General features: G+C 38.2%; 1 protein-coding gene across 2 annotated transcripts in view; it reads right to left on the minus strand.

Moving 5' to 3' along the window:
* The window catches only part of med1 (mediator complex subunit 1), a 174,010-nt gene that overhangs the window by 57,200 nt on the left and 89,017 nt on the right, over positions 1-27,793 (minus strand). For both annotated transcript variants that reach the window (XM_079389357.1, XM_079389358.1), the window contains exons 4-11: positions 24,996-25,050; positions 24,440-24,572; positions 24,316-24,344; positions 20,488-20,559; positions 20,311-20,385; positions 8,735-8,898; positions 8,518-8,629; positions 8,164-8,288 (exon numbers count right to left, since the gene is read on the minus strand). In XM_079389357.1, the coding sequence (XP_079245483.1) occupies positions 8,164-8,288; positions 8,518-8,629; positions 8,735-8,898; positions 20,311-20,385; positions 20,488-20,559; positions 24,316-24,344; positions 24,440-24,572; positions 24,996-25,050 (765 nt within the window). The remainder of the gene's footprint in view (positions 1-8,163; positions 8,289-8,517; positions 8,630-8,734; positions 8,899-20,310; positions 20,386-20,487; positions 20,560-24,315; positions 24,345-24,439; positions 24,573-24,995; positions 25,051-27,793) is intronic.

A 27,793-nucleotide genomic window follows, 5' to 3' on the forward strand; every position in this document is an offset into this window, starting at 1 on the left:
TAACCAATAAGAAATAGATTGCATCTTTTTTGACTTTATTCTTGCTTTTATAGTTAATTTGAGACAGTTTTAGATGTTTAATGGCAAATGACGAGAGTGCATTATTGTAATATGAGAGGGCGCCAGCACTATATAGCGGGCTTGCTCTCCCATAGTGATCAGGGCTCTTCACTCCCTCAGATATTACATGTGTGCCCTCAAACTTTGTCCTGTGTACTCGTGAATAAGTGCTTTTTGTAAACAGGTATTTATTATTATTATTAGTTTTTTTAGTGAAGCACTACCTCATAGCAATAATGTGTGTATTATTTATTCCACCCACTGGCAGAAATAAACTGGTGCCTGTTCACGCGGTTTTCAAATTACTGATTTAATCTGAGCGTTTGTGTGAATTTATTTAATCATCTAACCTACATGCTATATTAAATAAACGTGTTCAGGAATTTCCCTCATTTTAAACTTGAAATCTGCGGGAACTATGCAAAATATGTGATAGGCTATGTGCAATCTCACACCGAAATTCAGCACCTGATTAAACATAACTCTGCTATACAGAGATTTGTGAAATAAATTGCCATGACTTTTCCAAAACTTTGTGTTTATTTATTTTTCCAAAACTTTTCCAGGCCTGGAAATTGCTCATTTTGAGTTCACGCAACATAATAACAGTCCTTGGCTCCTGCTCGATTGCTCCTGTCTGCCGTTCTGCTGAGAGGTTTGCGATTGTAGTTCCGTGTAGCTTCGCTTTTCTGCTGAAACTATCTTACTATCACTCTTGTTGTTTAAAGTGATAAAATATCGCTTAATTCTCTCCATATTTCTGATATTATCGATCAAACTGATCTGACTAATTTCATCGTTCGCTTTTAATCTAAAACCGCGAGTGCAACGCATGTGCCACACATTAGCATTCGTTAGCTGGTTAGCTTGTCATTTGCATTTCCACTCGTTTCTATTATTTTTTTATTTTTCTCTCGCTCCTTTTGATCTCTCTCTCGCTCCGTTTGAACTCACGAGTTCACCAAACAGTGGTAAGTAAATCATTCATCTATCACGGTGAGTAATGGCTTCTCCTTCTCTTGTTATTTGCACTTCATGTCACATGTACAGTTTATCTCTCCCTGTCGGCGATGAGGGATTCACATGTGATAAATGCAGGGATGTAGTTAGGCTGACAGTGAAGATTTTAGAACTAGAGACACGCATTCAAACTTTAACTGAGGACAGTAAGAATGTGATGGCTGTAGATACTAATCGCGTTTGGTCTCGTACTGTATCGCGTATCTTGTCAGTGTGTGCACTTGCTTGGCCATTTTTAGTTGATAAACAGGAAAGTGGGTTCAAGCGCCAGCAGAAGGCAGTGTAATGAAATAGTCTTTAAGAGAAGCAGTCTATCAGCGGAAGTTTAAAATCAGCTTGTAAGTGTATTTACTTGTCTCAGTGTTTAGCGCATTTGCCGTTGCTAGGAAACACTTATTTTGTTTACTGTGTTGAGAGGTGCTGAAATCGCGTTTGGTCTCGTACTGTATCGTGTATCTTGTCAGTGTGTGCCCTTGCTTGGCCATTTTTAGTTGATAAACAGGAAAGTGGGTTCAGCTGAATTGAAATGGTGATTTGTTGGATTGGATAAAAAAGGTTATTATACCGCGGCAGTCGTCGTGTGAAGCCCTCTTAGTGTGAAAACCGAAGAGTGTAAAGACCATCAACTCTACCGTGCGACTCCACCGGGCAGGGACACCGGCAAGGGATAGAAGTATCGCTTTTTATTTGAGTTTTTTCATTTATATGTTTATTATTTAAATGTTGTTATATGCATGTGTAAATTTTATTTAATTTCTTTATTTTCTTAAATATGTGGGTATATAGTATTTATAGAGTTGTAACTTTTAGTTTTAGTTACTTTTTCTTATTTGTAAGTCGCTTTGGACAAAAGCGTCTGCTAAATGACAAAAGTAAAGTAAGTAAGTAAGAAAGATACGGCTTTGGATGCAACTAGTTCAGGGAGTCATGTACATTGTTCGGTTCCGGTACAGCCGTGCAGCAGGGCAACTGGGTGACAGTGAGGCGGCATAGTCACGGGTCAAAACACCGCACTTCCGTTCCGATTAGAACATCAAACAGGTTCTCCCCACTCACTGAGAAACCTGATGAAAGTGCTCTAATCATAACAGCAATGAACTGTGATTAAATCACAAATTTAAAATACTAGGATTTACCTGTAAATGTGTTGAAATAAAGAAATGCATGACAAACTAGTTTAAGAAAACATAACCTTTCACACCTCCACCCAGTATGAGACATAACTTAATCCTTATTCTTTTGTTTTTCAGCCTTTATACTGGCAATAAGATGTTTACCAAGCCACATCACACATTTACTTGTGACCTTACATATTAATTATAAGTATTATGACAAAATGCATTATGAAAAAGAATTGGACCTGTACTGCAGGTGCATTAGAGGCTAACATTAGCATCATGATACAGAAGACAATTTATGAGATTAATAGTACCCTTTTACTTAGAACTCATTTTAAACCACCATTGAGTGTTTGTAATAACTTCTTTTTTTAGATTAGATTAGATTCAACTTTATTGTCATTGCACATGTGGGTACAAGGCAACGAAATACAATAGAGAAGAATACAGCATAACATGAGGAAAGAGAGGAGAAAAAAAATAATCCCCATACTATGCTCCTTCGGGAGTACAGTGTGAGAACAGGAAAAACACCTCAGCAACAAAAGCACAATCACGAGCAGCACAAAGACGAGCAGCCATCCGGTCCTGCAGCCTCTCAGCGCTAATCACAGACCCACTTATCAGACTGGCGGTACAAAGCGGCAAAGGCGTTGGATGGGGGTTTGGGAGGTGAATGCATATCTGTATATATGTGCGTATGTATGTGAGTTCGTGTATTTGTAGGCCTGGAGATCCGCCACGCTGGTATTCAAAACAAGTTGTCTCAGTCCGCAGATTGTGATAGCGACACAGCAATTGCCATGGAAACAGCCTTGATCGGGACCCAGACGGAGTCGACAATCAGCAGGTGTCTGTGGAAGGGGGCAGGAAGCAAGAGTCTCTCACTGCAGTGCTCTTCCGGGGGGTTGTTTTCAGCACGACCTTGTCCGAGGCAGTTCTGGTTGTTTAGGGAAGCCGAAAGAACATAAGATTGCAATTGTTTGGTCTTGGTGCGAGCAGCTGCATACCAATTTCACAGCTACTCTCTTTGTCCATTCTGGTCTCCAAATCCATCAATTTTTCTCAGCAAAGCCGTGAGCTTCTCTGTGATAGAATCCATATTGCGGTTGACAGTCTCAGTCTCAGTGCTGACCGCTCTGCCCACTGCTTCAATCATGACGGGCAGCCTTGTGAGGCTTTGGACAGCTGTTCCCGTCTTCTGAATTCTCTGATAACCCAGGGCAAAGCCTAATCCAATCAGCAGAAAACCGTTATCATGGTTCCGAATAGGTAGATGTCCTCCATGGAAAGAGCCGCCAGACACACGACCCGCCATCTCTCCCATGCGTCCATCGTGTAGCCAGTAGCGAACGTTCCGGCCAGACAATTGGGCTCCCCCGAACCCAGGCTTCTCGTAGAAAAGATGGTGTCAATTGCGTTGAGAGACCAGTTGATCAAATCCATGATTTTTCGGTTTGGAGAGCAGTGCAGAAAGAGTCTCTCAAGTGTTAGACAATAGACAAGACGAGAAAGCAAGCAGGGAAGATAAGGGGAGGAGAGGAGAGAAAAAGCATCCGCCTTCGCTGAGAGCCAAACGAGAAATCTCCTTTTAAAAAATTTTCCTTTTGCAATCACATGTGTATATATACACATATACATAATAAAAGTAGCCCAAAAAAAACAACCCATGGCTCTGTAATTTTTCCCGCGACTTTATTTTCAAAATAGCCTAATTGTGGGGGAACACCGTGACCCTGGAAACACTGGTTCGCTGTACCCTTATCACATATGAGTATACATGTTTCTCGCGCACTGTCGCCCTCCTCTCGCTCGGTCTCTCTCGCGCACTCTCTCTCCCTCTTGTTCTCTCTCTCCGCATTCGCTTCACTTTCATCTAGCCCAGCGCCTCATAATCGCATAATCCCTGCGTCCCAATGTGCATAGTATCCACCCTATCTGCCCTAGTTGTAATTACTAATATTACATAGAATTTAGGATGGATAGTGTGCGCATTGGGACGCAAGCAATGATAGATTACCTTCCGCGCTGGGATGACGGCAAGAAGTTGGGGTCAAACCTTATCAAACGATTAATTTGCGTTAAAAAAATAACGCGTTAAAATTGATTAATCGCATGCGTTAACGTTGACAGCCCTAATAAATAAATTAATTAATAAATACAAACCCGATTCCAAAAAAGTTGGGACACTGTACAAATTGTGAATAAAAACAGAATGCAATGATGTGGAAGTTTCAAATTTCAATATTTTATTCAGAATACAACATAGATGACATATCAAATGTTTAAACTGAGAAAATTTATAATTTTAAGGGAAAAATAAGTTTATTTTAAATTTCATGGCATCAACACATCTCAAAAAAGTTGGGACAAGGCCATGTTTATCACTGTGTGGCATCCCCTCTTCTTTTTATAACAGTCTGCAAACATCTGGGGACTGAGGAGACAAGTTGCTCAAGTTTGGGAATAGGAATGTTGTCCGATTCTTGTCTAATACAGGCTTCTAGTTGCTCAACTGTCTTAGGTCTTCTTTGTCGCATCTTCCTCTTTATGATGCGCCAAATGTTTTCTATGGGTGAAAGATCTGGACTGCAGGCTGGCCATTTCAGTACCCGGATCATCCTTCTACGCAGCCATGATGTTGTAATTGATGCAGTATGTGGTCTGGCATTGTCATGTTGGAAAAAGCAAGGTCTTCATTGAAAGAGACAACGTCTGGATGGGAGCATATGTTGTTCTAGAACTTGGATATACCTTTCAGCATTGATGGTGCCTTTCCAGATGTGTAAGCTGCCCATGCCACACGCACTCATGCAACCCCATACCATCAGAGATGCAGGCTTTTGAACTGAGCGCTGATAACAACTTGGGTTGTCCTTGTCCTCTTTAGTCCGGATGACATGGCGTCCCAATTTTCCAAAAAGAACTTCAAATTTTGATTCGTATGACCACAGAACAGTTTTCCACTTTGCCACAGTCCATTTTAAATAAGCCTTGGCCCAGAGAAAATGCCTGCGCTTCTGGATCATGTTTAGATATGGCTTCTTTTTTGACCTATAGAGTTTTAGCCGGCAACGGCGAATGGCACGGTGTATTGTGTTCACCGACAATGTTTTCTGGAAGTATTCCTGAGCCCATGTTGTGATTTCCATTACAGTAGCATTCCTGTATGTGATGCAGTGCCGTCTAAGGGCCCGAAGACCACTGGCATCCAGTATGGTTTTCCGGCCTTGACCCTTACGAACAGAGATTGTTCCAGATTCTCTGAATCTTTGGATGATATTATGCACTGTAGATGATGATAACTTCAAACTCTTTGCAATTTTTCTCTGAGAAACTCCTTTCTGATATTGCTCCACTATTTTTCGCCGCAGCATTGGGGGAATTGGTGATCCTCTTGCCATCTTGACTTCTGAGAGACACTGCCACTCTGAGAGGCTCTTTTTATACCCAATCATGTTGCCAATTGACCTAATAAGTTGCAAATTGGTCCTCCAGCTGTTCCTTATATGTACATTTAACTTTTCCGGCCTCTTATTGCTACCTGTCCCAACTTTTTTGGAATGTGTAGCTCTCATGAAATCCAAAATGAGCCAATATTTGGCATGACATTTCAAAATGACCCACTTTCAACATTTGATATGTTATCTATATTCTATTGTGAATAAAATATAAGTTTATGAGATTTGTAAATTATTGCATTCCTGTTTTATTCGTAATTTGTACAGTGTCCCAACTTCTTTTGGAATCGGGTTTGTAAATAAATTTATATATATATATATATGTGTGTGTATATATATGTATATGTATGTGTGTGTATATATATATATATATATATACACACACACATGTATATGTATATATATATATATGTATGTATATATGTGTGTATATATGTATATATGTGTGTATATATGTATATATGTGTGTATATATATATATATATATATATATATATATATATATATATATATATATGTGTATATGTATATATATATATATATATATATATATATATATATATATATATATATATATATATATATATATACACACACACACACACACAAGAAATATATTAAATGAATTCAACTATAAATTAAAATTATAATAAAAAACAAATATTATAAAAATAGACCGAGAAACAATAAATGCATTAAACTATACATTACAATTATAGCAAATGAATAAATCATAAATGAAAAACTTCAAATAATGAATAAAACACAAATATAACAAATACATTAAATTATAAATTAAAATGCCTCATTGGGACAAGACCACGGGAATCAGATAAGCCGATTGCACAATCTGACATGGCTGTGGTTGGAATTGAACTGCGGGTTTCGTCTGGCCAGAAGAGAACTGGCCCTCCAACTGAGCTTGGTTTCTCCCAAGGTTTTTTTCTCCATTCTGTCACAGAGGGAGTTTTGGTTCAGGCTTGCTCAGTTGGGGACACTTAATTACAATCTGTATTGTTAAAAGCACCATATAAATAAAGGTGACTTGACGACTTAAAAATCCATGCTTATTCCAGGTTTTTCATGACCGTACAAACCCTGTTCTGAAGAGAAGTATTCAGAAGAAGAAATTGTTGAATTGTCCTTCTTACCTTTCTGGGCCTTAAACATGGTAGTTGCATTGCTGTCTATGCATGGTCAGAAAACACTCGGATTTCATCAAAATGTTAATTTGTGTTCCGAAGATGAAGAGAGGTCTTGCGGGTTTGGAACGACATGAGGGTGAGTAATTAATGACAGAATTTTTGGGTGAACTATCCCTTTAATAGCAGAAGTATAATAAGTAATAATAATAACGCCTTTGATATAGTAGTCAACTAAAGTCATCCACGTTTAGTTTCAAAACATCTAACTTAAAGGGGTGGTTGATTGCGAATTCATTTTTTTAAGGTTAGTTCATGTGTAATGTTGATGTTCGAGCATAAACAATATCTGCAAAGTTATGATGCTGAAAGTTCAATGCAAATGGAGATATTGTCTTTTAAAATTCTGGCAGTTTAATGCCTACAAAAACGACTGGTAAGGGACTATGAGTTACTTCCCAGGTCCGATACGTCACGGACTCAGATAAACCCGGGAACAAGCAGCAAAGGGGGCGAGGCCATGCTGCGCTGCTTTAGAGAAGAGGAAGAGAAAACTACGGGTGCACGTAAAAATCTATTCACATATGAATCACGATTCTGTCTTCTAACGATTCTAATGGATTCACAAGTTTCAAAATCATGTTTTAAAGCAGCGGTTCTTAATACTGTTACTCGTGTCGCCCTGCTCTGCATCTCTCTCTTTCTCATTCAGATCGTCTGATCAGCTCCAACAAACTGTTCCAATTATACACTTATTTTCACATAGCTATGAGAAGCGTTATACATGGACGCGTGTATGGTTGCCGTGCTGTATTAAGGTTTTAATTGGGATAAAACTGTGTATTAAAAACAGAAGCAGTAGCACTTAGAAATAACAGCATATCTAAAAGTATGAACCAACAACAAACAAAAAAACAAACCATTAAAAGCCGTGCTTGCACAGGTTCTGCGTGATCTTCACTAATATTATCTGCGTCTAATTCGGGATCAAATTGATAAGCAATATAGATGACGCCATGGTTTACAATACAACTGGAGCACATGCTGCTGAGCTGAGGGGCGGGACATTCAGATGCGCAGTAGAGGCGGTTTAGCGAATCACAACACACTGGACCAGCTAACCAATCAGAGCCCTTCACATACTTCTGAGGGAGGGGCTTCATAAAACCAGGAAATAAGCGGGGCATTTAGAGGAGAAGGGCCAGAGAAGTGTGGAAAAAGGGTAAATTATGTGAAAATTAAAAAACAAACATGTTTGACTGCACCCTTTAAACACAATCAAGACTAGAAAAAAAAAAAAAGTCAACCACCCCTTTTGGATCAATTCTACACCTAGGGTTTCAAACAGGATTATATACATACCTGTAGTACCGCCCATTTTTTTTATATATGATACAGAGAATGGCATCAAGCGATTCATCTTCAGAAAGAAACATGCTGGTAAATCTACACAATTCGAGTTTGTTACAGAAGAAAATGATGGAGTCCTAGAGGGGGGAAAAATATCTTGAATGAAAAAATTAAGCAAACAGTTAATAAATCATTAACAAGACAAGTGGAACAACCAGTACATACTTCTCATGCAAAGCTATCATATATAATGCACAAGACACATCAAGAAAATTCTGCTCTTCCATGGAAGAAATTACACCAGATTACACTATGGTAGAGAAAATTTTCATTTTCAATTGAACTTTAATCCTTTGTAAATCTGACCCTTTGTTGTCCACTGGATGAGATCCTGTGATAAGAGGAGCAATGGGTAGCTTGTAAACCGATGTGGTGCCCTCAACAGTCACCGACACACTCACACCTAAAGTACGAGGAACTGTGGAATACAAGAGAAGATATTAACCAATGTCCTTTAATTATAAAAACTTTTTTTTTTTAAAGTAAATCTATTCAACTATTTTTGTTGACACGGTTTTCTTACTATTGACATCAGTGTAGTTCAGTTGGGCTCCTGTTCCCTCCTCAAAGATGTAATTTGGAGAAACATAACACTGTAGAGATACTAGATGACCGCCACTCCTCGCTGTCAACAGACCCACACTGCCGTGAAGTATTGTCTCCGCAGTGTTGGCATTAGTTGCTATCCTATGGTAGAAATTGATTGAGTGATTATACCCTTTTGAAAACAATTACAGTGGTTTCCTGATATACACGATGGTGCTGAGTGTCAACACAGATACAGAACTGGTGACTTGTCTGAAGACATTCTACATGATTGCAGTACAGAAAAGGCAGCACAAATTGGCTGCATGCTGGCCTCTAAAACATGCTCATCTATAACAAGGAATCGTAAACATCAGAGGTCAGTGCTCGCACAAAACAATTCTATTTCTATATGTAGAGTATGCCTGACTGAACAGCTGCTTAAGCCACTTTATCTAAATTAAAATCGTTACTCAGTTCATTACATACTGAAATAACTTTTGACCACTGCATCAAAAACATGGCATAAAAATGATGAATAACTGATGGCATAAAAATGATGAATAACTGATCAATTACATTGAATGTAAAATTATGTTCTCAAAGCTTTGTAGGAATTGTAGACTGAAGCTGCCTTTTTTAGCTGTGTGTTTAAAATGAAAATATTCACAAATATATCAATCAACTCATACAGTGGCAAGAATGAATTTATGAATTCATTACAGATTAGGGCTGCCCCCTAACAGTCGAAGTATGATGAGAAGTAGGGGTGGGCAACAGTCTCAAAATTATATCATGATATTTCAAGAATATTTGTGATAATGATATTTATGACGATATACAGAAAAAAAATATGGAACAACTTTTTATTGGTGATTGCAGCTGGCAGGCAGCAGCATTTATTAGTGTACACAATGAAGGGCATTTTCCATCCTTTTCCAGTGAGCTACTGACATTTGAAGTGTAAATCTATTGTCATAAGGTGGCAGAAGCAGCATTATAGTGCAATAGTAGTGGCCAGTGTTGGGCAAGTTACTTTAAAAAAGTAATTAGTTATAGTTACTAGTTACTTCTCACAAATAGTAAATGTTACATCAAAGTGATGTGACAATATGAAAGTAACCATTTACCATGGAAAGTAACTATTGTTCAAATGTGTCAAATACATGGAATAAATTATTATTTTTAAACGATGTACACTAATACAAAACAACAATTAAAAAAAATTACTTAACACTGAACATTTTTTAACATTCTAGCAGATATTATACCAACAACGCACAATTTAACTTAAAATTAATAGATTAGTAAAATAATATTTTGTGCCCATTTTTGAGACCCCCTTCTTGAATCAGGCATGCAAATAAATGAAGCCTTGCTGAGCAGAAGTGAATTCTTTTAAAACATTAGAAAATATTACAGATCCCAATTTGAACACTGTGTGAACGTTATGATAAATGTATTAATAGAGCTGTTGTAATTATCATTATTGTCTTTTTAATTTTATTTAACAGAACAACAGTAATATTACAATACTAACATTTACGAATGTTGATGGAGCTTTTATTTTGACAGAAACCCGCAGGAAGTCCTCAGTGCTTCTAAAAGTACAAAATGGCGCCGCTGATGGCAGCTATTGTGCGTTGCTCCTCAGTGTTCGTATTGTTTTTGTTTGTTTTTCCTGTTTTTTTGTTTTTCAAATAAGATCAGTTTTACCAGGTATGATCTGCTGAACATTCGGCAGAACACACCACAAAATCTTCTACCGGTTTTTGATTTTTCGGACGTTTTGCTGGACATTGTAGTTGGTGGAGCCATAGCTCTGGTCAAACGCTACAGGAGGCGCAGACGGGGAAAGAGAGCCGGCGCGCTCGTGAAACTTCGTCAGCGCGGATTTAGAATGGCGTTACCTAGCATCCATTTGTCGAATCTCCGCTCTCTACCCAACAAAACGGACGAACTCCTTCTGCTCTCCCGGACAAACAAGGACTTTTCTAACTCTGCTGCTCTGTGTTTCACGGAAACCTGGTTGAATGGCGACATACCGGACAGCGCGATTCATCTGCCTAATTACCAGCTGATCACAGCAGATCGGGACACAGAATCAACGGGGAAATCGTGCGGCGGCGGGACATGCTTTTACATCAATGAGAGGTGGTGTACAGATGTAACTGTGTTAAAGAAGATGTGCTGCTCAGTTCTAGAAACGCTCTTCATTAACTGCAAGCTGTTCTATTCGCCGCGGGAGTTCTGCTCGTTCATTCTCGTGAGTGTCTACATTCCACCGCAAGCGTACGTGAGCACAGCTTTACAGAAACTCGCTGATCTGATCACAGAGAGTGAACAACAACACCCGGACTCTGTTTTAATCATTCTCGGGGACTTTGATAAAGCAAATCTCTCCCGTGAACTGCCAAAATACAGACAGCACATCACATGTCCCACCAGAGACAGTAATATACTGGATCACTGTTACACAACAATAAAGGACGCATATCACTCTGTTCCACGAGCAGCTTTAGGTCTCTCTGATCACTGTTTGGTTCATCTTATTCCATCCTACAGGCAGAAACTTAAGTCTGCAAAGCCTGTATTAAGATCTGTTAAAAGATGGACTAACGAAACAGAGCGGGATTTACAAGCCTGTTTCGACCTGACTGATTGGACTGTTTTTGAAGCTGCTGCAAATGACCTGGACGAGCTCACAGAGACTGTAACATCTTATATCAGTTTCTGTGAGGACATGTGCATTCTTACCAGGACTCATCTATTCTACAACAATGACAAACCATGGTTCACTGCCAAACTCAGACAGCTCCGTCAGGCCAAAGAAGATGCTCACAGAAAGGGGGATAAAGTCTTGTACAAACAGGCCAAATACACACTGGAAAAGGAGATCAGAGTGGCAAAGAGGAATTATTCTGACAAGCTCAGGAACAAATTCTCTTCCAGTGATCCTGCTTCAGTGTGGTTAGGATTGAAGGACATCACCAGCTACAAAACACCACCCCCCAGCACTCTGGAGAATCAACACCTGGCAGACGACTTAAACAAGTTCTTTTGTCGTTTTGAACGATCAAACAAACTGGAGCAAACTGATCAACAAACTGGAGCTTAACACGCTCAAAACTGTGGAGATGATCGTGGACTTCAGGAGAAACCCCCCTGCTCTCCCCCCACTCACCATCATGAACAGCACTGTGACTGCAGTGGAGTCATTCAGATTCCTGGGCACCACCATCTCTCAGGACCTGAAGTGGGATATTCACATTGACTCCATTGTCAGGAAGGCCCAGCAGAGGTTGTACTTTCTTCGTCAGCTGAGGAAGTTCAACCTGCCACAGGACTTACTGAAACAGTTCTACTCTGCCATCATTGAATCCATCCTCTGCACCTCAATAACTGTCTGGTTCAGCTCAGCTACCAAATCTGACCTCAGAAGACTACGGAGGGTAGTCCGGACTGCTGAGCGAATCATTGGTACAACCCTCCCCACTCTCCAAGAACTGTACTCATCCAGAGTGAGCAAAAGGGCTGGTAAAATCACTCTGGACCACTCACATCCAGCACACAACCTCTTTGAACTGTTACTGTCTGGTCGACGCTACAGAGCTCTCAGCACCAGAACGACCAGACACAGGAACAGTTTCTTCCCTCAGTCAATACATCTCATGAACACTCAATAAATAAACGTGGAGAACACAACTAATTCATTATCCATTCACCACACTCACTTATTTTATTTTTATAATTTCTAATTTGCACATACTTGACCTGTACATACATAGTCACCTATATTATATATTGTGTATTTTTTATTTTTTTTGCTGCTTTGTACATTGGTTATTGGCTATTTCTTGTATTTTGTTTTATTACCTGTGTCCTGTCCTGTTACTGTCTTTCTGTTGCACTGTGGAGCTTCTGTCACTACAACAAATTCCTTGTATGTGTAAACATACTTGGCCAATAAAGCTCATTCTGATTCTGATTTGTTGACTGCAGCAGATTTATAAATTATTGTCATTACTAATTTGGGAAGATGCAGGTATCACATTGTCACATGCCTTGTAAAAAGTCATAAAAGTGTCACTGAGCAAGTGACGAGTAACAGTTTCAGCGCAGATTTCCCTCGCGGTTTGGACTTTGAACCCTGGCTAACGAGACAGCAATAATGAGCTCCTGCAGCGCTGTTTGAATGCAATTCATGCATGTATTAGAAAACAACATTCAAGCATATTTCGCTATTTTAATCATTATACATTAACCAGCAACAACCACCCCTCTCTCTTCTCATGGAAGACATGCGATGCAGTACAAAACAGTCTCTCGCTGTCGGTGCTTGTAAGGATTTTTGCGTCTTTCTCAGACAGTTTTAAATACTTTCACATGGTAGACGTGTTTGCTGCATTAGTGCGTGCCTCCATTTGATTGCGTCACGTCATTGTTCAGTACAATTTATTCTGTCTTTTTGCTTGTGCAGCAGCCAAAATTACTTGGCCGACAACAAAAAAGCTCTTTCGGTGTTCGGCCGAATAATTTCGGCTGCCGATGAATCAGTGCATCCCTACTAAATACGTCATCAAGTCGCTATACCATTGATATCGCAACATGACACTTTTTTTATCCTGTAAAAATTTATACTGGTATTATCGTGGATGGTATGATATGGCACACCACTAATGAGAAGAGGCTTGGTCGACCAAAATTTTATTAGTCGCAGAAAAAACCCCAAATAAGAACATCCACAGGAAGCGGCAAAGTAACGCAGTCGGAGACGGACAGATTGTTAACAACTGGTCTTAATACATCCAAACGTCGCCTATCATTCATCAACCTCAAATATGGCTTATCATCTGAAATAGGCTATGCTAATAGTAGCAACTTTACACGGCCACTCAATCTAATGTTAACCTTCGCCCCCCCCCCCCCCATTTTGGGCCTCACAGGTGAAAATAAGCTACCTAAATTAAAATGGTAACAGTTCCTGACATAGTGTGCTACACAAACAAATTAGGTATCTTTGGAAAGAAGACACTCTAGGCTTTACTATCCATCATCCAGAGTTGATAATGCTCAAAAAGATAAAAAGTTATAGACACTGACGAGCCTTGAAATTTTTCCACACTGAATGTTTTTTTTTTATTTCATATACAAATACATGCAATACGTCCTGGAGCAATCCAGAAAAGTAATGGGTTGAAAGCCACATGTCTCATGAGTTTATATTTCAAATTTGAAGACGATACCATGAAACATGAGATTCCTGCAATATTTTTTCTGAAAATATTTATAGTCCTCCCAGCCCCCCTGTTTGAGGAAAAATAACCACCAAATGTATTGCAGAATTATACAAACTATTTGAGTCATTATTCATATTCCTGCATAGTTTTTCAATTATAGAATAATAGACAGAATTTTAGACATCATATAAGTGATTTATTTGAGCACTAAAAAATACAAAAATAATTGAGTAATAAAAAAGGAAAAAAAATAAAATAAATGCTTTGTATATAGTATGTATACTGAAGTATATATTCTGATTGCCAGACATAAACTGATATTGGCAGACATGGTCATACAGTCGGTAATCACATGCTGATGTGCGTCCATACAGATGATAATCATGCAGATACGGCCACATTCCCCACGCAATACACACATATAAAAAATGTTGAAGGAAAAAAAAAAATTTTTTTATGCAAAAAGCAGATTGCTAAATTACGCCCCGCTCAGATGACAGCTGCGCCACAGCGTGCGTCACTCAGGAGAGAGCGCCAAATTCAAATAAACTATATTCCGCTTATCTGAGACTTTTTCACGTGGAACGGTCTTATTCTGTTTGTAAAACTGTATGCTACAGCTCCGTGTTGTTTTTTTACCACCAAGACGCTGTTTTTGAGCGTAATTTATTCCATAACGGATGCGAACAATAACTCTCCCGATGAAATGAAATGTAAACAAAGGAATAGTCATCCTTATTACAATGTTATTGTTTTGCTGGACTAAAAGTGCTCTATGGGATGTTGTTCTGTGGACCCTTACCTCTCTAACTAAACTGGGATTTCAGCAGTGGACGCTTTTGTGGCTCGTTATTACAATGATAATGGTACGTACTGCTTTTTTATTGTGCATGTTTTGATGTGTACTGCTTACACAAATGTAGCAAATACATTCCTTATAAGCTTTCCATCGAAAAACAGCGATCTTCCATCGAAAAACAGCGATCTGTCGTCGATGCTTGAGGCTTAGACCTTCAGAATGATATATAGTTTGTCAAGATTAACTTTGTCCCGTTTCATTTAATCTATTAGAAAACAATGACACATGCAAACAAAGAGCGTTCAGTGCGCCGTCGCTCTGGCAAAGGTTAACAGGTTAACCTAGAAAAATGTGCACTATTCAAGTGTCTGTGTGGAGTGTGGAAGCTGAATAGTAGCGCGCCACTGCAAGACCGATGGAAGCACCAGTGTGGTCACTTGCTCTTAAAATACTCCCTCATTTTTGCTCATACAGTTAAGAGTAATACATCTTTCGAAGATGTAAAGACTTCAGGAATGAAGTCTGAATCAAACCTGATTTCCAGGAGACGCGAGTGTCGTGTTTAAATTCGGTTTGCCAGGAAACAAAGATGCCGTGGCGCCAAATTCCCTCAAGAAAGAAGAAAGGCGTTGTGTTTACAAATGTGACGACGAACGCTTATCAGGGTCAACTAAACGCTGGATTTTCAAAAGTATGTGAAATATTTAATGTTCGCGGCATATAATCTTTAAAATACATCAGTGTTTGTTATTGTGGCAACATTTCCCCACCCCTAAACGTGACGCTAAACGAAACAAACTATGATTGGTTGTTTGACATGTCGGTCAATCGGCCTCATGGGCAGGCCTTGGCCAATGAAAACGGTCATATATTCCAGACCTTCAGACGGCTGAAGGTCTGGCTACGCGAGACTAGGGCAGCCCTATTATACATAAACAGTACTTTTCAAAGTGTAACTGAAGACGAGTGATCAAAGAGAGGGCAGGTTGTAAAAAATAAATAATAATAATAATAATAATGTGATACAAACTGAAATCCATAGTGAAAGGAACATCATGCCAATCCTGTTCAAGCAGATCTACCTTCCTGCAAAATTTAGCTCCAACTCTGATCAAACACACATGAACCAGCTAATAACTAACTACCTCGAACACATGATAATTACAGACAGATGTGCTGGAGCAGGGCTGGAACCAACCTTTGCAGAAAAGTAGAGAACAGGATTGAGCACCCCTGATTTACAGCTTCTTTGCTGCCTCAAGGCCTGGACAAACTGCAGTCACTATAGGGTCATTCCATGTCAACTCAACCAGAGGTCCCTGGCTCAAATGGTTGAATTTGCTAATATTTTATTTGAAGAAAGATACACATGCATAGTCAGGGTTTCCCCGGGGTCTTAAATTTAGTTGTATCAAATTTAAGGCCTTAAAGTCTTAAATTGCACAAGAAAGTCTTAATTATGAATTGGGATATGGCTGAATGTGACGATTAAACTTCAAAAGGCTATGATTTCATTAAATAAACATGAGCGCTGAAAGATCAAAGTCTGGTGCTGCGCTGCTTTGTGTACTGCCTTTACCGGGAAATCCGTTATATTTCAGCCAAACACCTGCTGGCAGAGAATGAATCAGTTAACTAGTGCGCATACAAGTTTCACTGCATGATTCAGTCTATTAAAACACATTTAGAATGATCACAATTTAAGATATGGGGGCAGAAAATGTATAGCCTATATTTATATAATTTCATATAGTTAATATCACAGGAAGAGTACAATTTTTTTTTCTCCAAAAATCAGCATGATACAAATGTGATATTGATTTTATGCAACCGTTCAATAAACAAGAAGTTAATATTAAGAGACTTACATTTTAGACACCATATGTCCTGCTTTTGCTCTATTTCTCCAACAAAAATAATTCCAAACACAGCCACAGCACTGTTTTGCGTCTCTGAAGAAACATGACGGTGATTCGTTCCTGAATGAATCAACCGTTTAAATGATTTGGTTCAATCGCAATGACTCACTTATTAAAAGTCACTTAAGTTGGCCGTTTTAATTGGCCGTTTTAATTTCACATTTAAAAGTACCTTCATCAGTTTTCAACATTTTGTGTTTCAAATGTCAAAATATCCCCCAAAATAACCCGCAACCTTTGGATTACGAGTCCGACTCTCTAACCATTAGGCCACGACTTCCCCAATATGTTATCCCTGCTGGGTACAATGCTCACACACTTACCACACTCCCCCAAGCCCCCTTCCCCAAGATTTTTACATAAAAAACATCATAATTTACAAGTAATAAGCTATTTTCTGTCCTGGTTTTAACACCCTTCATCAGAAAGCTCTGTTTGAATAGGCGTGACTGATTGTAGACTCGGAAGTCTCGGATGCCCACTGCTATGATTGGGCAATAGTTGTGTATGTTTGACAACGTACATTCCTCATAGATGGATGCTGCTGTGATTTAGGTAAAATAATACATATCAAATGACCTGTAAGAAGAGACAAAACAATAGGGTTACACTTTATTTCGATAGTCCAATTTAGACATTCTACTAACTATACGTAACTTAGTAACTATATGTCAACTAATCCTCATTAATTTGCAACTACATGTCTACTAACTCTCAGTAGGGTTGGTTTAGTGTTAGTAGAGTAAGGCCGTGTTCACACTTGGCGTCTTTTTTGACTAGAAAAAGTTGACAAGAGCGTTTTTTTAATGAAAAACAAAGCTGGCAGCGTCTGTTACAAATAGCAGCTGAGAGCGTCTTTTGTTGTCATAGCAACAGCTGTAACAGTAGCCTAGCGCTGTGTACTGCAGAAATGTCAAGAAAGAGTAAAAAGTTGGCTCTTGCGTTGGCTTTTGAAGTTAACGGGAAAGAAAATGTTGATTCACAACGACGTTTGTGGGTGCACGACATTATACGGGGAAGGAACCAATATTATGATAGAGTTTTGTGCTCATATCATAAAGCTCCTTGTGCTCCGAAACTAGTACGAGCAGTCTATCTACCGGCACCTTCTCCATTTTTCTTCTTGTTGTTATGGAAACGACAGATCTCGCTTCTCGCTTATCATTGGTCAGCTGTCAAAAAGGCGCTTGACGTAGGGCGTTTTTTTCAGAAAAGTTGAAATTTTTTCAACTCGAAAAAACGCTCTGAGCTGCAGAAAAAGACGCCGGCGGTGGCGTTTTAAAAAGCGCTCAGGACTTTTTTGAAAACACGGTTTACTCCATAGGATTATAATGTAAAACAGACGCCGGCAGCTTCGAAAAAGACGCCAAGTGTGAACACGGCCTAAGTTGACATACTTGCAAAGTTTCTGATAGTCAATATGTTGTATGTTGTGGACCCATCAAAATAAAGTGTTAGAAGATATGAAGCAGACAGTCTACTAATACTCTAATGACTGCTAGTTGACATGGAGTTGCAAAGTTACTTACTGTTAGTAGAATGTCTAAAGTGGACTATCGAAATAAAGTGTTACCAACAATAGTGACCACATAATGAAAACAGTTACTCACACTTGTGTTGCAACATTATTGTCGAATCCAATATCATCAGGACAGCATCATCTTTTAGTTTCAATCCTTTTGAAAATACTGCATCGAATTGTGCCTTGTTTGTAAACAAATCCGCAGTAGAATGAAGTGAACAAAGTTCCAAGTACTTGCTGACTCTTTCATTCTTTCAAACTTGCTGAAGTTCATTCACTCTTCACTAAAGTTGGGATCAGAAGGAAGGCAACGCAAACGCCGTTTTTCCACAACTTGGCACTGCACAGCGTCTCGTTGTCTTCAGAGCCATGTTTACTGTTTGGTTTCTGCGTAGACCTGCGCGTTTTCCCCTCTCGTCAACACTACATGCGTGAACAGGCAGTGACGTCAAAGCAGGCGTTAATATTCTTCTGCGGAGGCAGTGCTTATCCACACTACTACATCATAAGCCCTATTCGGACGGGACTAGTTTTACAGGGCATCAGAGAAATTTGTGTTTCACAGTTTTTGTACTTAACGATTTTAATCCCGTCCGAATCTACTACGTCTGTTTTTCTCACACAACCTCTGTAATAAGTCCAGAACAAATTACCTACTGTTTTTCAGCAAACTCAGTGATCCTCTGAGAAAACGAATCCCATCCAAATGCGAATGTCTGTGATTGCAGACATTATTTGTTTCAAAACACGTTTCCTTGTGTGTTTTGGCCAATGTGAATTACCGTAGATGCTCTTACCACGCAGCATGCACATTTTTTATATAAAAAAACAATAAAATCAAGAGCAAGATCATGTAAACTGTTAAGACTGGCTACTATAATATAATAATAATTCATTACATTTATATAGCACTTTTCTGCTTTTCTAAGCACTCAAAGCGCTCTACATTGTCAGGGGGTATTCACCTCATCCACCACCAGTGTGCAGCATCCACTTGGATGATGCGACGGCAGCCATAGTGCGCCAGAACGCCCACCACACCAGCTTATTGGTGGAGAGGAGACAGATTTTTTTACAAATAAAAAAATTTAATTGTTGAAGCAACTACAGATTAACCATGGTTTTGCTATACTAGCCATATAGCATCACTATGGTATCTGTAGTAAAACTTTGGTTATACTATCAATCCGAATGAATATACGCAATGCATGCATGAGTGCATGATCTCTGAAACGCCCAGATGTCCAAAACAGACCCTCCCACCTCTGTAATAAACACAGAGATGTTAGTTCCGTCTGAATTGGTACATGAAAATCACAGACGTCAGGTGATAAGTATCAAAACTCAAACGTAGTTTAAAAAACTAGTCCCGTCCAAATAGGGCTATAGAGTTGAACATTCCAAAAGCTGTCATTTTGGCATATTGTCTTCAATATAAGCTGTTTTTACACTAACAACAAAGTTTGAGTTCTGAAACTTTACAGGAAGTTTTTATAGTACAATTACATTTTATAGGTCAAAAGATCAAGGGAATGTTCAAGGTTTTAACCACCTGAGGTAATACTAATGTTTGTGTCCTCTCAGTCTTGAAAGCAAATCTTTCTCTACTAATTCAACATCAACATAAGGCAACATAATGACATGAAACCATGCATTATAGTACACTGTATACACAGTGTTTCGTTGACACTTTGAAATCTGCATATGACTTGTTCCGCTCTGTGCAGCATGCAGTGTCACGTGTCAAAACAAACATCACATGCTCTCGCTCTCGTACTGTCTAATGACAATGGATATTCTCAGCAACGGACGCAACCCTGAAAAACTATCGCCATGGATTTTTGCTGATAGCCGATAGTTCCGGCAGTCAACTATTGGTGCCAATTAATTGCCAAAAACCGACCATCTGGTCAACCAAGGACCGTCTTCAGCGCAAAAATCAGCAGATAAAGGGTTACTGATTACCATATTTATGTACTACATAATAAGAAATAATACAGTACCACCATAATATAGAATTGCAACAGTAACATGTCCAAAATAGTACTTTTTTGCTACTGTATAATACTTGGCAAAGAAAAAAAATGTGTGTACCTGAACATATGCATCATCTTGGTGAGGTCTAACTCCAGAGACTGAAGTGCTAAGTACATCTTTGTCTTCAATTTGCTGTGGAACAAAATGAGAAAAAAATAAATAAATACATGCAAATATTAACAGGAACTGAAAGATAACGAGAAAAAAATAAAATAAAATAAAGCGAAACCACACTTGTCTCCAGGGAGCTTGTAAAGGTTGACCAGACCCTTCAGGTGTTTGGAAAACTCATCAAATTTTTTGTCCCTGTTCAAAAAGAAAAAGAAAAAGCAAAAGCAAAAAGTTAATGTTAGATGCATTACTTGTCCAGTGACAAGTTGACACTTAATTGTTATCTTAAAATACAGAACTGAGTTCTTGAATTTGACAGGCTTTATGAGGGTAAGTAGCATAAAGTAGGATGCTGGTTCAGTTTTGGTGATTGCATTACAGTTGTACATTTTTTTTGTTCCCTTTTTGACACTTTTAAAATAACAGAAGCTTAGGCTGTTCCTAAGTAACATATTTACTTAGTGGCATAAAGTTAGTAAAGCAGGGAAACCTATTTTTTTCTGTCAAATGACAGAAAGGGTTCAATATTATCCATAATCGGTAAATGGTTGTAAAAAGCTATTATATCAATATGTAACAGTGTTAAGGTGTGTTTGTTTCGAAGCATATGTGTTTTGATGTGCAGTATATTTGACTGGGCAACATAAATTACAGGGCCCGGTTGCATGAAAACCCTTAAGTAAGGGTATCCCTGAAGGGGAAAAGATCCCTGAGGCAAGGGATTTCCTTAAGAGAGTTGCAACAAACGTTTTAACCGTCACACTTACCTAAGTGTTTATATTAAGCGTTTCACTGTAGTTTCTGGCAGCGCACGGCAACGCGAGCTGCGGTTGCCATAGTTACTCTTCCATATCGCACTATAAACATAACGGACCGCAAAAATAACCTTACAACTACAGCTATAAAATATTTTTGGCGTTATGGAGAGTAATAAAATTACAGAAAAAAAAAACGTAAACCCAACTGGACTGAGGACGAAAAGGCCATTCTTTTGGAAGAATACGGTAAAAGAAAAAACACCCTGAAAAGTCGATATAACCCATCTATCACTCATTTACACAAGAAGAAAGCCTGGCAGGAGATAACGGACAAAATCAATTCAAGAAACCTTGCTGTCAAGCGCACAGTAGAAGAAGTCATGAAGAAGTATGAAAACGTAGTTGTGAGCTCAAGAAAAGAAATAAACAACTATACAAAAGAATCTGGAAAAACCGGTGAGTTACATTTCAATTGATACGTGACTGGATATATTGTGTAAAAAAAGTAGCGCGCCTGGTGTAATACAGTTTAACAAATTGTGTTGTATAAAGGAGGAGGGCCGCCACCACAGGACCTGTCCGAGACAGCGAAATTGGTACAGACATACTTGGGAAGGATTCTCCAATCATAGTCGGTATTGCTGGCGTTCCTCAAAGCAGTTTGGGAGTCAGGTAAAATAACAGATGACACTAATGCAGTTTGTTAAATGTTTTTTGCTTTCAAATATGGTCTCTTTTGTAGTATACAGAGTTGGGTATGTACTAAAATAATAATAACAACAACATATTTTTCTTTTTTCAGCATAATCCCCCCAAACTGGGAAAATGTTCCAGGAGCGACAAACCCCACTCCTAGCCATCCATCCGCGGGGTTAGCGGCAGCTATAGGTTATTAATGACATCTGTGTTGCATTTGATAACAAATAAAAGAGTAAAACAATGTTTTATAATTTGTTAATATTAGGTTAAATAAGTTTTTTTTTTCCAGACATTCATCTGAGGAGAAAGGATTGGGAAGAGTTACATCAGGGCTTGCTGAACTTCAGCGAGAAGTTCTTTTGCTGCAGAAGAGGAAAGCAGAGTTGGAAATTTCAAAATTAGAAATGGAAAAGGAAAACCTGAATATGCAGAACATAATACTCCAACACAAAATTAACAAACTTGCTCAAGAGGGATTAATAGCTTTACAGCCAATAAGTGAACCATAACACAAACCTTAATCTTTTATTCAAATGATTTGTAATATACAGAAATACATACATAGTAGCCTACATAAATATAAATTTTCTCTATATAATAATCCAGTGTGAATTGCTTATTGTAAATGTTTCAATGTCTGTTTTTAATCTATAAATAAAAATGTAGTTTCATATTTTGAAGTCTGTTTACATTTACTTTGTTTTGCTATTAAATTATACATATATTTAATTTATACAGCATCTAATCTGGAACTTTATATACAGTTTATTGTAACATATTCAGCCCACTTTAAGAAAAAAATGTTTGCACGCGCATCTCGATTTGACTGCTCTGCTTCATCGGGGTCAGCATGTTCATCCACGAGCACACCAAAGTCTTTTGATATGATAAGGAGGATGACACATGCAATGATGACTCTCCCTGCTTTTGTTGGTTCCAGACGTAGTTCTCCGTGAAGACAGTGAAATCTCCTTTTAAACTGGCCAATCGTCCTTTCAATGATTACTCTAGTTTTTGTTAGAGCAGTGTTGTATCGTTCCTGCAAAAAAAAAAATAAAAAATTAAATAAATAAATAAATAAATAAATAAATAAATAAATAAATAAATAAATAAATAAATAAATAAATAAATAAATAAATAAATAAATAAATAAATAAATAAATAAATATATATATATATATATATATATATATATATATATATATATATATATATATATATATATATATATATATATATATATATATATAATAAACGAAAGATGACTAAAAATGCACAAAAATTATGGCCAATAAGTTACATTAGCCTACTTTAACTCGTCAAAATAAATTAACCATTTTTAAAGTTATTCACGTTAAGTTATAGTCCTACAAATATTTCACTACTTTTATTGATTTATCTAAATAGCTTAACTATGTTATTTAAATAAATTTTACCTGTGCAGCTCCTACTGGATTTCTAAAAGGTGTCATCAGCCATGAACGACAAGGATAGCCGTTGTCCCCCAAAAGTAAGCCCCTGTGTGTTCCATCCTCAAAACTCCGATAAATGTTACTTTCAGACAGCACGCGTGCATCATGGGTACTGCCGGGCCACTCAGCAGTAACATTTGTTATTTTGCTGTCTGGGTCACATATCAGCTGTACATTTATAGAATGTAAATTTTTGCGATTGACAAATTGATCTTCATATAGGTGTGGGGCTTGAATTCGCACATGTGTTCCATCTATCACTCCGCAAACGCGTGGGAAACCAGCAACTGCAAAAAAAACGCTCCGCTAATACGTCCTGCTCATCTCTGGAAGGAAATTTGACATATGTGTCAATTCGGCGACACAGGGCTTAGGCCACTCGATGGACAGCTCTGCAGACAGTGGATTTGTGTACTCTGAAAACATCGCCAATGACAGACTGAAAAGTACCGCAAGCGAAAAACCTTAAAGCAATAAAAACTTGAAGCAGTGCTGGGAGTGCACGACTTCGTCGGGTTTGGTGTTCAAGGTCAGGCTCAAGCGTTGTGGTGAGATGAAGGATTGACTGACGATCAAACCTATATTCTCTCAATAACTGCGCATCATTCATAGTCTCCAATGGATTATTTCGATCATTAAAAATGCACCTAGGTACTTGCTCCTCTTCTATGAACATGAAATCAGCCATCGTGCTAGAGTAAAAGATGACTTAAGGGAGCTATTTTGGTCCCTTAATTTTTTAAGGTGAAACGGTTACTAAGGACTTTGTAGCAACGCATAACAGAACTTAAGGGAACACTTAAGCAATTAAGGGAAATACTTAAGTGACAGCCTTAACTTCCCTTAAGTAAGCCCTTAGGTTTTTTTCTTGCAACCCATGTTTCACTAAGGGTACCCTTAACCTTATAATTAAGGGTTTTCTTATCTTAAGGGTTTTCATGCAACCGGGCCCAGACCCTCAAAAGTAAACTAAATATGCCTCAGCATATTCCACTTTGCAGATTTACTTTCCCTTAACTTACCTTAAATGTTGTATCAGCTCAGGACAACTCTACATGACAATGAGACAAAAAAGTAAGATCACAGGGCAAAAGACGTACAACTTTATTATGCTATCCACAATAACCACATAAGTCCTCCTCTCACCACAGGGTTTTCACCATGGTGGGCCACTTTTACGTCCACAAGCTTTCCTGCTTTATCCAAATGTACCTCAACGTAGAACATATCTGAGGTGATATAACACTCAGTACGTGAGGGGCTGAGGTGAGATCCCAACCTGTAGGCGCATAGCACCACAACAAGAGAAAGACCAGACATACCATTTAGCTTATTAAATAATTTAGATGTCTAAAAGTAAAGTTAGATCAAGTAAAACAGAAATAAAAACAGGTTAGTTATGTCACATATAACACCAAGGCTCCAAAGCATGTATTGAGTAAGTACTGCATTTTCCTAAGAAGTCCTGTTTTGAGGCTTGTATTGTATGTATTTGTTTTCACCTGATATACTGAATTTATGTTGGCACACTCTAGCTAAATCATGAAAATATTATATTGTGAACAATTAAAACATCTCCAACACCTGCTTTTAGAGAAAATATTATTAGTATCGTCCTCCTACAGTGCACATTTTATCAATTGCAGTATATATATATATATATATATACACACACACACACACACACGTACACAAATCTCACATGTTCTGCCGAGCAATGGACTCCAGGCGATCCGTCATTGATGGCAATGAAGATACTGATGATGAGGAATGCAATGTAAAAGAAACAGGAAAAACAAGAGATTCAGACATTCAAGTGATATTCAAATTATATTAAATATCAATAATACATGTAAGGAATAATTCGGTCAGGAATGAACAATACATAAGGAATAATTCATATAAAAGGAATAATAACTGTGCTTCTACATTCTACTACATTCGCCGTGCATTTCGTTAAATAATCAGCCCATCAGATTCAAGCATTAAACTGCCCCGTCGTATAAGGTATAATTAATAAAATAAAAAGTAGTATAAGTAAGGTATAATTAATATACAAATAAATAAATAAAAAAATTCAAAGCATCACAATGTTCATTAATGGGTTCATGAACTGCCTTTGTTTTTATTTTGTACAGACATGAACTGCCTTTGTTTTTTATTTTGTACAGGAAAACAAAACTAGAGGTATTTCGTATAGCTGGGCGGGAAAGTACCCTATCTTACAGATAAGCATTAAAAACTGCTAGATCTGATTACTTTTCATCTCTTCTAAAAGAAAACAAACATAACCCCAGGTATTTACTCAATACAGTGACTAAATTAATGAAAAATAAAGCATCAACAGGTGTTGGCATTTCTCAAGAGCACAGCAGTAATGACTTTATGAACTACTTTACTTCCAAGATCGATACTATCAGAGATAAAATTGTAACCATGCAGACATCAGCTACAGTATAGCATCAGATGCACTACAGATCCCCTGAGGAACAATTCCACTCATTCTCTACTATAGGAGAGGAAGAATTGTATAAACTTGTTAAACCATCTAAACCAACAATATATATATGTTAGACCCTATTCCATCTAAACTACTAAAAGAGCTACTTCCAGAAGTCATAGATCCTCTTTTGGCTATTATCAATTCATCATTGTCATTAGGATACAGTTGGGCAAAAAAGTATTTAGTCAGCCACCAATTGTGCAAGTTCTCCCACTTCAAAAGATGAGAGAGGCCTGTAATTTTCATCATAGGTAAACTTCAACTATGAGAGACAGAATGGGGGGAAAGAATCCAGGAAATCACATTGTCTGATTTTTAAAGAATTTATTTGCAAATTATGGTGGAAAATAAGTATTTGGTGTAAGGACTGGTCTTATTTCTGATACGCACACACCTATTTTCAACACATTCCTGAAGCAAGGATCAAAGCTCGCATTCCAGCGCCCATGGCTTCGAACCCCCTTTTCTCCTGGGACCATAAAACCAGGATATATGGAGAAAAGACATCTGGATGCTTTTAAGAGAAGAGCAATTTTAAGTGCTTGGCTGGATTTATTAAACTTCACCCAAAAACCCTCTAATCTCTCCGTTAAGCGCAGTAATTCAAGAAAAGTAATCGCTGAAGAAGACTTTTACGACCTCGCGTTTCGCCCAAGAAAGGAATGCGCCTTTTCTGTTGCGTTCTCTAAACAGACAAAGAGAGCCACAGCTTTGCTTAAGGATATTTGGTTTCAAAAGGGAACGAGTTATACTAAGTTTCTGCGACTGAAAGTATACTCGAAAACAAAACACTATAGACAATATATAGTTACCACCTATATGAAGAATGTTTTTCTATGTTTATAAGCTTGGGGTATTATTGAAACTTATGGTATTGTTGTAATCTTTCAATGCATAAAGTTTACCTGATGACTAGATGTCAGTTCACATGCTCGATGTGATTATTTAGAATTCAGGATCGTTTAATCAATGCATTAACTGCGTAATGGATATAATCGATATACGTGTTTTGCTTATACAAAATTATGTGGTGTTTGGTGTTAGACGAATACTAATTTCATGAATAATATTGTGGTATGAATGAAAATGATCTGTTTTCATCAATGCATGATTACAATACGGATAGAAATCTGCTGTTGAATAGTTCTTAATGTGACAAAATAACTGAACAAAATAATGTATGCACAACACGCAGCTGTGCAGGGCGGGGCTCCACCCCACAGAAACACTTGCGATTGGAGCAAACGCCCCACAGGAAGAATCCGATTGGATCAGGCGCCCGTGGGCGGATCCCAAATCGGCCCGTTAAAAACAGATGCGCAACTGAAAAGTTCGGTTGGAGTTGAAAACTGAAAAGCAGAGCTTACGCTCACCTCCCTCATCTCTCGTTCTGCTCACGCGCTGCAAAGCGCTTCTGGCCACTAACATCACGGCTGAGCATTGCCACCGCGATCAAAGTTCAACTTTGAAAGAAACTAACATCTGAAGCCAAGAACCGAACGACTTCCTGAGAGCTTCATCGAGTCAGAACGGAGCCCTCCAACCACTGAAGAGTACCCTCGTGACATGACCTACCAAGCAGCCAATCAGCGCACGGTCCGTCGACTGAGAGCAAAGTTGAAGCAGAGACGTCTTCAACCGAAAAAAGCCTGAGCTCGATCGGAAACAACTGAGGAAACAGTAAGGCAAGCAAACCTCCTTAAATTGGTTATATCTATTTATTTTAAAGGATAAAAAGTGCCTGCGTGTGATTTCCCTCAGGTTGAAACGAGCATTAGAACCTAAGACTCTCTTCAGATCAGAACAATCCATTGCAACGAATGTGTGTTTATGTCTTTTGTTTTGTGTTGTCTAATGTAGTAGTGTGCTAGAGTAGTGAAATAAACTTTGATTATATTAAGAAATCTCTTGTCTGTGCTATGTGATTTTGCAAATCGTAATTATTTGCCAAAAAGATCGCGTTACCTACGCTCATGAATAGATAACTAAAGTTAACT

This window comes from Barbus barbus (genome assembly GCF_936440315.1).
Source record: "Barbus barbus genome assembly, chromosome: 32".
Taxonomy (NCBI): Eukaryota; Metazoa; Chordata; class Actinopteri; order Cypriniformes; family Cyprinidae; genus Barbus; species Barbus barbus.